The 9,299-nt window shown below is 30.5% G+C and overlaps 2 protein-coding genes across 3 annotated transcripts; both read left to right on the top strand.

The window, feature by feature from the left end:
- Positions 1-879: 879 nt before the first annotated feature.
- Positions 880-2,805, top strand: LOC149062545 (uncharacterized). The gene is made up of 3 exons (XM_089217089.1): positions 880-1,809; positions 1,872-2,092; positions 2,176-2,805. Exons 1-3 carry the CDS (start codon positions 1,254-1,256, stop codon positions 2,506-2,508), a joined length of 1,110 nt encoding a protein of 369 aa, XP_089073215.1. The 5' UTR covers positions 880-1,253; the 3' UTR covers positions 2,509-2,805.
- An 804-nt stretch (positions 2,806-3,609) lies between these two features.
- Positions 3,610-6,712, top strand: LOC149062546 (uncharacterized). Of its 2 annotated transcripts, XM_089217088.1 has the most exons (9): positions 3,610-4,466; positions 4,549-4,680; positions 4,785-4,843; positions 4,912-5,098; positions 5,167-5,364; positions 5,456-5,610; positions 5,785-5,953; positions 6,037-6,188; positions 6,349-6,712. In XM_089217088.1, exons 2-9 carry the CDS (start codon positions 4,611-4,613, stop codon positions 6,709-6,711), a joined length of 1,353 nt encoding a protein of 450 aa, XP_089073214.1. In that variant the 5' UTR covers positions 3,610-4,466; positions 4,549-4,610; the 3' UTR covers position 6,712. The 2 variants fall into 2 exon arrangements, with proteins under 2 accessions (XP_089073214.1, XP_089073213.1); XM_089217087.1 differs by having other exon boundaries at positions 3,610-4,680.
- The last annotated feature ends 2,587 nt before the right edge of the window (positions 6,713-9,299 follow it).

The raw sequence follows: 9,299 nt of genomic DNA on the forward strand, positions 1-9,299 counted from the left end.
CTCAATAATTTCGATATTGCTCATTTTCAATTTGCACTAATTACATCAGTAGATGTAGAAAGAAGTTTCTCAAAGTATAAGAATTTACTTTCGGACAATCGCAGGTCATTTACTATAGAAAATATTAAACATGCACTCACGGAAAAAAATATAAACTAAATATTTTTAGTTGGGAAAAATATAGTTGAAGTAACTAAATTTTAGTTAGATTTACTATAAGATACCTAAATGGTTTAGTCAATAGAACCAGAATAATAAAGTTAAACAATCAATTTGTTCAACTGATCAATTTAGTTGAAGCAACTACAATTACATGGTTGCTTAAAATCTTCACTGTATCGTTTAGTTGTCTCCACTCAACGTTTAGCTATAAATTGGTATATTCTTAAATTTGCTATATTTAAATCAAGAATATTAGTATTTTTAATTTGTTTGGGTTTTTCTTCTTTTTTCGTTGTTTACTTATATATCAACCGACGCTGTAATCTCGTTCCCGGTTCCCTGCACGTCCTGCAGCCTGCAGTCCACACTCCGCAAGCGCGACAGTCAGTTTAGTCAAAAGTCAATGACAACCATTTACCATTTTAAAATATTTTGTCAATTTGTCATTTGCCTTCATAGTTATTCGTTATATTGCGTCGCTGCATAAAATATACTAGCATTTTTAATATACTATACGTTTATAGTGTTGTACTGTTGTACTGTTGTCTTGATTTTTTAGTCAGACAGTCAGTTAACCTATTGTTGCTTCAGTTGCTTGTGAAATTATTTTAATGGACGTCTTCACGAAAAATATTTTGTCCGAATGGGGTTTTGAATATATGATCGAACAATTTAAAGGTAAGTTGGCATAAATGCAGTTTGGTTCCCACGCGAATTTTTCGATTTTTTTTTTTCCAAAATGTGTGTTTCACGACACTGAATACAAAAGTCTAATTCCAAAATTCTCGCAAATCATTATTTTGGAAGTTATAGCCATCCAAAGTTTGCGATTTCACGTATTTAGTATTTACGCATGCATGCGCGCAAACCGGCTTTAGATACCCACTTTCTTACGTTTTCGTATTCTCGCCTCTCATTTATATGTTATTTTATTTTATTACAATATTATCTAAAGTAGTTTGATGAAAAATGTTAGATTATACCCTATAATTATATTTTTGTAAAAGTTATATTTAACTTATTAGTTTTATGTAGATATCTACCTCATTATAATTTTAATTAACGAGTTTCAAAAGGCAATAGAACTGATAATGTTTTATTTTCGTTTTAAATATTACTTTTTGAAGATTGCTATGTTAGTACCTACAAGCGTACTCCAGATCACTACAGTTTTTGTTACAGTTACGACAACATATCATTTTAAAATGACATCTATTAATTTTATTGAGTTGTATGATATATTTGAGCATAAAACCAATGGCCCCGTCTCAATGAGTGTTATACAAAAATTGCAATCGTGGAATTTGTTAGCCCGTGATGGTGTATTAAAATGTAAAAATGGTCATTATTTACAATTATACAGCGATATACGTTCTTTAGACGGGTTTAGTTGGAGATGTAGGGCACCTATAAATAAACAAAAAAACAAATGTGACTATTATCGATCGATTCGCATAGATACATTTTTTCATAAATCGCATTTGTCGTTATACCAAATAGTATCGTTTGCATATTTGTGGTTAGAAAACGTGTCACTGTCATTTATTGTTAAACAAATTCGAATTTCTCAACATACTGCTGTAGATTGGTCATCATTTCATAGAGAAGTCGTCTTCGAGGCTATGATTACGAATCATAATAAGATAGGTTAGTTTAAACTTAAATAAATCATTTTTTTATAGTATTAAAATAATTAATTCATATAATAGGTGGAGTCGGACAAGTTGTTGAAATTGATGAGTCCAAATTTGGTCGAAGAAAATATAACCGCGGGCATCGTGTAGAGGGGCAGTGGATTTTTGGTGGTGTTCAGCGAGAAACTGGGGCTTGTTTTTTAATACCCGTAGAAAAGCGAGATAAAGATACCCTATTAAGAGCAATCAATGATTGGATCTTGCCAGGGACTACAATTATCAGCGATTGTTGGAAGGTAGATTTAGTTTTTACTATGTGGGCTGTGCCGAGGGATATTGTGGTACTGAGTTGTGATATTGTGTTAATTTGTTTTACTAGAGTTATCAATGTTTGGAGGATGAAGGGTATGTTCATTTAACAGTGAATCATTCCATTCAATTCAAAAACCCAGAAACCGGAGCACACACTAATAATGTTGAGGGAATGTGGCGTCACGCCAAGGCTTCGCTTTCCCAATATTGTCGTAAAAAACGGTTTTATGGTGGATATTTAGCAAAGTACATGTTTTTGAAAAGGTGTCGTATATTAAACATTGAACCTCTAACGGAATTTTTTAAACTTGCTGGTGAGCTGTATAACTCAAAAGAAAACGATGTTTTGATAAGTGATGATGATAAAGACTCTTCTTCTACAGGAACGGATGACGATTAATAAAATATTGAAAAATTTAAATAAAATTAAAATTGCAAAAAATGTTTGTTTTCAATAACCCTCCCCATTCAAGTTTGATTTTTTAGCCCGGGGGGTTTGAGGGCCGAGCCCACATTCAACGAGAGGTCCGTAGGACCTCGAGTTTGGTGACTGGAGCTGGCAGGCGGAGGGAGCTACTTATACTTATTTTACTTTATCTGGCCATCAAGTCCGGCGACCGGAGCCGATAGGCTCCGGGAACCGGGGGTCCCTTGAATTTAAAGACATGAGTCATTTGTGTTAAATTAGTTTCAGATTACTTGTTAGGTCATCAGGCTGCCCGCAGGGCAGGGACGCTCTCCCCCCCGCGACCCCGGAGGGGTCGCCCCCCCCCCCAGGTTTGCTATTTAAGCCCCGGGGGGTTTGGGGGCCGAGCCCCCATCCAACGAGAGGTCCAGAGGACCTCGAGTTTGGCGACCGGAGCCGACAGGCGAAGGGAGCCACTTATACTTATTTTATTTTATCTGGCCATCGAGTCCGGTGACCGGAGCCGATAGGCTCCGGGAGCCGTGAAGTTTATTGACTTTAAGACATGAGTCATTTGTGTTACTTAAGGTTCAGTTTACTTGCTAGGTCACTTACCTACAGCGAACGTGCGTATATATTGGCGATGTGCACGGCATTAAAGTAGTGTTGCGCGTATATGCGTATAAACATAAAATCGCAAACTTTGGATGGCTATAACTTCCAAAATAATGATTTGCGAGAATTTTGGAATTAGACTTTTGTATTCAGTGTCGTGAAACACACATTTTGGTAAAAAAAAAATCGAAAAATTCGCGTGGGAACCAAACTGCATTTGTTCCGGTAAGTTAATACTTTTTATATTTATCTCCTTATTATTTATAAAATAACATAGTTAGGGTGCTCATAGTATTCGTATAATATGGAATATATTATTTGTGATTATGACTATTATAATATGACTATTGTAGCGTATTATAAAATCTGTGGTTGTAGCCTGTAGGTAAATATTTAATATATTAATTCAATATATTATTATCTTGTTATGTAGATACTTAGGTATCATTGATTAATAATTTAATAACCTTATTAAAAACATTAAAAATACACTTAGTGTTTGTATTTGTACTCTGATTTGTGGTCTAAGGCCTTAGGTACTATAACCTATGAAAAACTAAAAATTAAATTACATGTGTTTCTTTAAGTATCCAGAGTATCCTTTTGATATAATATTAGGTACCTACCTACTATACGTCTGTACAATACTGGACCAAATATTTAATAATGCATTACAATTTATATTTAATAGTTTTAAATACCTATCTATATATTATTTCAGAAGAAGAAATTGGGCGTGAGCAATTTCTGACATTAACAGAGTCTATGATTAGAGAGCTTATACCAAAGATGGGTAGACGATCTTCTTTTTATAGTAAATTTGTTAATTTTATAGAGAATCAAGTGAGTAAAACAATACTTAGACTTAGTACAAATAATTGAATAGGTATCTATTTGTATTTTGTGGGTACACATAGTGGCGTGCCCAGGAATTTTCAAGACTGTCTATACCCCCCTTGATTCTTTTAACGAACAACACTCCTTATTTCATAAGCTATTAATGTTTTAAAAATATTTTGAAATTTTTTTATAGTTATCTTATATAATCACAACATAGGTTTTGAATTCCATAATGTAGAACAGAATATTATTCGGAGTATTATGGTGCATACAAATTAAATTAGGTGTAGGTACTGCATTTATACATTTTAGACTTAGAGGAACCCCACAAAATGTTTTTACATTACTTGGCTCATCAAAACTTGAAATGCTTACAAGTAATTAGTAATAAACTACTCGTCTTAATTGTGTTTTATGTTACATTTATTTTGCATCCCTACAGAAAGTTAACAAAGATGTACACGGTCAAAATATTTCTATCAATCCTGGAACATCATGTATTTAAATTTTTTAATAATTAGCAAAAAATAATCTCCTTAGGTACCTTTAAACAATTTAATTATATGTTCATAATATTAGATTCAGAAGACATAACTACAGATAATTTAGGTTGTATTGATATTCAGAGTTTACCATTTGAAATGGATGATAACGCTTCAGGTTTAATAACACCATCTTTAATAATGTATGGATGTAATACATTGATTGATGGTAAGTGCCAACTAGTGTTAAATAATTTTTTTTATAAATTTCAAATTCAATAAATATTGACCACTAAATTGAAGTTACCATTAATATCCACAAAATAATTTTAGAAAGTATTCCTGCCTCAACTCAATTGACAAAAATGATACCAGTTGTTGATCCCGAAAAGGTATAAATATTTTGTAAACCTTTGTATTCTGATAAAAGTAAAAGAACTGAGTCTAAAACTTTTTCTAGGGAAACATTGTAAAGGAAATTCTGAATAAATGCCGAGATGGTTTGATGATTTTAAAATTTTACACAACAAATGGCATTTTAAATAGTGTTACCAGAAATACATTAACATCTATATTAATCAAACATGAATTACAAACTGAACCAGATCACCAAATTAATAAATCAAAATTTTTACTGTTAGCTGAAGGTAAATAATAAAAAATAGTTTTTATTTAAAAATTATTTTAATTCTAAAACTATACATCCCATGTTTAGGCATAGAAATGATTTTCCCTACTGAATCTAAGGACACATATTACACACCATATTGCAGAACTGGACAAATCCAAATTCCAACTAGAGGGAAATTGTACGATAAATATTGTAATCTAAAAAAAGAAATAAAGAAAATTGGAGCTCCTGCCACTATAGCATGTGTTAATGATGATGAAAATAATGCAATCGATGATGCCGGTACTTACCACTAGTTTTTATATTAATTCTTTTAATGTGATTTACAATCATCAAGAACTTAGAAAATAAAATAATTTATTATTTGCAATAGATAATGAAGACAGAATTCAATGGCTAAAAAACAATGTCGAGCCTGAACACATTTTGTACAAATATTGGAAAGAAACCTCTAAATTTAGAAATAAGAAAGGATTTTTAGAAACACATAGTTATCCCGCTTTAAAAAAACCTGCAGGCTACCTTTTGGTAAATAAGTTGTAATATTTCACCTTTAATAATTTGCATGATAATTTGTAAATCTAAATAAAATAATTAATTGCTCCGAATAAACAGGCTCAAACACTTTTATAACATAATAGTGTTACTAATTAATAAATTTTTAGTGTTTTCTTGAATTTATATATTTTATTTTCTATATAGATTGAAATTGATTTTGAAGAACTATATCCAGCAGATAAGAAATTATTGTTATTTACTAAGTTTGATGGTTTTATAGTCAAATTAATAAAATATATTGAAATACACAAAATCAAATTTGGCGTGCAAGAGACTTTGGTACTACAAGAACTTAGAGCTCCTTCAAATTCTGGTAAACTATTTAACATAATGTTATAATATTTATATTATACCTCATAAATATAATAAGTTATAATATTTTTAATATCTACCTAGGTAATGATACCATTGCAGCCTTGAGACTGATACCATTTTTATTTCAACCAATTACATTAAAATTGGATAAAAAAAGAAAACATTGTAGTACACCTTCGACTTGGCGTCCATCTAAAGTGGAGCAAGCTTCAGCTTTCATAAAATTTATTGCTGTAAGTTTCATAAATAATTATTTAAATTTTTTTCAAAATAAAAATATTATTGAATCCTTCATAGTATTTTAATACAAGTATACACATGTGACATTTTCATGTACCTACTGCTTAAACCAAAAATAACTAAAATTACTATATTTTTTTTTACTTATTATAGGATGCAAATGAATTAAAGACAAGCCACACACAAAAGGTAGACAAATCAATTCAATTTGAAACTACCTTACAGCCGTATGTTATTATTGTTGGACATAGTGTAGATGCATATCAAGAAGACCATTCCAATCCTACACCTATTGAATCATACACGGTCATAAATAACACTTATTACAAATTAGAGACTCCTCTAAAAGCTTTAGACATCTGCTTTAAATCGTATTATTCTTTAAACTTACAATATCCGATCGAAGTACAACATATATGGAGTTTTATCCAACAGTATTTTTTTGAAATTTTTGACAATAATGATAAAAAATTCCCTTCAGTTACAACTTTAATTAATGACTTAAATCATTTTTAAATAATTCATTGTGTAACAAATGTTTAGTAAATTAATTTAAAGAAAAAGTGTTTTCTTAATATTTCAGTTATAAATTTTTTTTATTTATATGTTATTTGCTTATCAAAATATACAACATTACAGACCTAACTGTATGTTTTGTTTTTTTCTAAAGGCTAATAAATTAACTCCTACTATAATTCACTATAATGGTTTCTTGTTTTTTATGTAAAAAATCTTTCAAATAATATGTTATAGATATGTCATACTGACGTATTATAAATCTCACATATGTGCTCGGTAACCGTTCGTCGGAGCCGTAACGTTAATATTCATTTTTATTTCCTTCCTTATACACTTGCCATATAACTACCTTTAAAATTCTAATTTTGTTAAATAAAATATTTTATATAAAAGATTATATAGATTATAAATCTTTGGTTTCAGTGGCGTAGCGTGTGCGTATGCTGTGTATGCACAGCATACACTTCACAAATTGAAAAAATATTTTTTTTTTATATTAATAATTTAATATGTTTATAAAAAAATGTTTGATTGTATTAATATTATATTTTATAATATTATTATATTTTGTATATTTTCTTCTAAGTTCATTAGGATTAATCCGCAACACTACGGCCGCCTCGCGCTTTTGTCCGTTATATTTATATCTAATAGCTAGTACATGACGTTCATTACGTACGCAGTATGCACGTAGGCGATTGCATACGGGTACAGACATTTGGCGACAGCTATTTATATTTCTTATCGATAATATTAATAAACAAACATAGAATTCTGGCGGTCGTGTTTTCGTCACTCGTGTATGCAGGATCAGTATTGCATACGCTATCGCATAGAACCGTTGTCCGTTTGTCGTATATTTTGCCGGCTATAAGTGCGTATTATTAATCGTATATTATAAGACAGTGTGACATATCGTTTTAAATTAAAACTATTTAAACTAAATAAACAATAATGAATATAAATAATACAATATGTGAGACAATATTTTAAGATAAGTGTAGGGGGTGTGGGGGGCTATGCCCCCCACGATTTTATCAACTTACAACTTCAATGCATACACTAAGCTGAAACGCACGCTACGCCACTGTTTGGTTTTCATTAACCACTGCGTGTACAAAACCTATAAATTCCATCGACCTGACTCTCGAGCCAACACCCCATACAGCAAATTTATGATTTTGATATTTATATGATATCTCGTTTAATATGTTCTTTGTATTATTATAGTAATATCTTAAATCTAATATTCTACTACTTTTATTTCAGCGATGTTACTCTGATATTGACATTGAGATATTTCAAAGTATTTATTTATATTATAATAAATAGATATTACAAACTTGGTATTATAATGATATGCATTTCTTCATATCTTCATAATATAAGAAATATATTGAAAGTGAGATATTTCTAAGTATTTATTTATATTATAACAAAAAGATATTAAAATTTAGTATTATAGTGATATGCATTTCTTCATATCTTCATGATATAAGAAATATATCGAAAGTGAGATATTTCAAATTATTTATTTATAATTTATATCACGTATAACAAAAAGATATTACAAATTTAGCACTAGAATGATATGCATTTCTTCATATCTGCATGATATGAGTTATAATAGTGCAACTGAGATAGGTATATCAAAGTATTTATTTATTCATATTATTATAACAAAAAATCATTCTGATCTGGCGACTGGTACTAAATTTATGATTTCAGCCGTCACCCTTCAGTATATTTGGGTTTTTGTTACGGCCGTTTTAAGAAAGTTAATAATATAAAGTTATATAATAAAATATAGTGGATTATAAAAATATAAATTCCCATAGATAACCATTGGGGTTTTCCCTATAATGTTCTACACACTACACTACGTCTTGTACAAGTCGTCGTTACGCCGAGAGCTGATTATCACGGTCCCCTCCAACCACCCTCACCATAATAAATAATAATAAACGGTTGAACGTTAAACAACGACTCGTAATTCGTATAGTTATTACTTATTAGTTAGTACGCCCGTACGACATTTTGGTGAAACCACGCGGTAACGCAGCAGCCTATATTAATTATTAATCGTATCACTGTACGCGACATTTGTTTTTTTATGTTTTTTTTTTTTTCGTAGCCTCGTCGTCTACATTTCTATATTCTCTGTAATACCTAGTTACCTACAGTGTATAGTTTTATAGTGTTTTACTAACCTACCCGTGACTGGCGTGACTTCAATACCATTGTAAGTATATACCTTTGCTCAGAACAGTCAGAACTCGTAAGTATAAAACTAAAATTTTAATTGCGTAAATTAGTTATTAATTAATACTAAAATAACAACATGCATAGACAAAATTTTATGAGTAAATCTACTAAACGAAGGAGATTATTGGAAGAAACTGCAAATTTAATTTCAGAACATTTACCCAAGATTCCTCTAATACTTAACCCTCCAAGTATAAGTATTTCTAATGTGTCGGTTAATGCTAATTCAGACGATAACAATTCTAATTCCGATAATATTGTCCAAAATATAAATCCAGTATCCGAAAACATCTTACATCAAATTGCATTAAATAATGGAA

This window comes from Diuraphis noxia, unplaced genomic scaffold (genome assembly GCF_037042655.1).
Source record: "Diuraphis noxia isolate RWA-SAM2 unplaced genomic scaffold, SU_Dnox_SAM2 contig0001, whole genome shotgun sequence".
In the NCBI taxonomy this organism is placed as follows: Eukaryota; Metazoa; Arthropoda; class Insecta; order Hemiptera; family Aphididae; genus Diuraphis; species Diuraphis noxia.

Coding starts and splice junctions, on each gene's coding strand:
- LOC149062545 (XM_089217089.1), top strand. CDS start 1,254: ATGTTTTATTTTCGTTTTAAATATTACTTTTTGAAGATTGCTATGTTA. Junction 1,810..1,871: donor TACGAATCATAATAAGATAG/GTTAGTTTAAAC, acceptor TTCATATAATAG/GTGGAGTCGGACAAGTTGTT. Junction 2,093..2,175: donor TTATCAGCGATTGTTGGAAG/GTAGATTTAGTT, acceptor TTGTTTTACTAG/AGTTATCAATGTTTGGAGGA.
- LOC149062546 (XM_089217087.1), top strand. CDS start 4,533: ATGTTCATAATATTAGATTCAGAAGACATAACTACAGATAATTTAGGT. Junction 5,611..5,784: donor AACCTGCAGGCTACCTTTTG/GTAAATAAGTTG, acceptor TTTTCTATATAG/ATTGAAATTGATTTTGAAGA. Junction 6,189..6,348: donor CTTTCATAAAATTTATTGCT/GTAAGTTTCATA, acceptor TACTTATTATAG/GATGCAAATGAATTAAAGAC.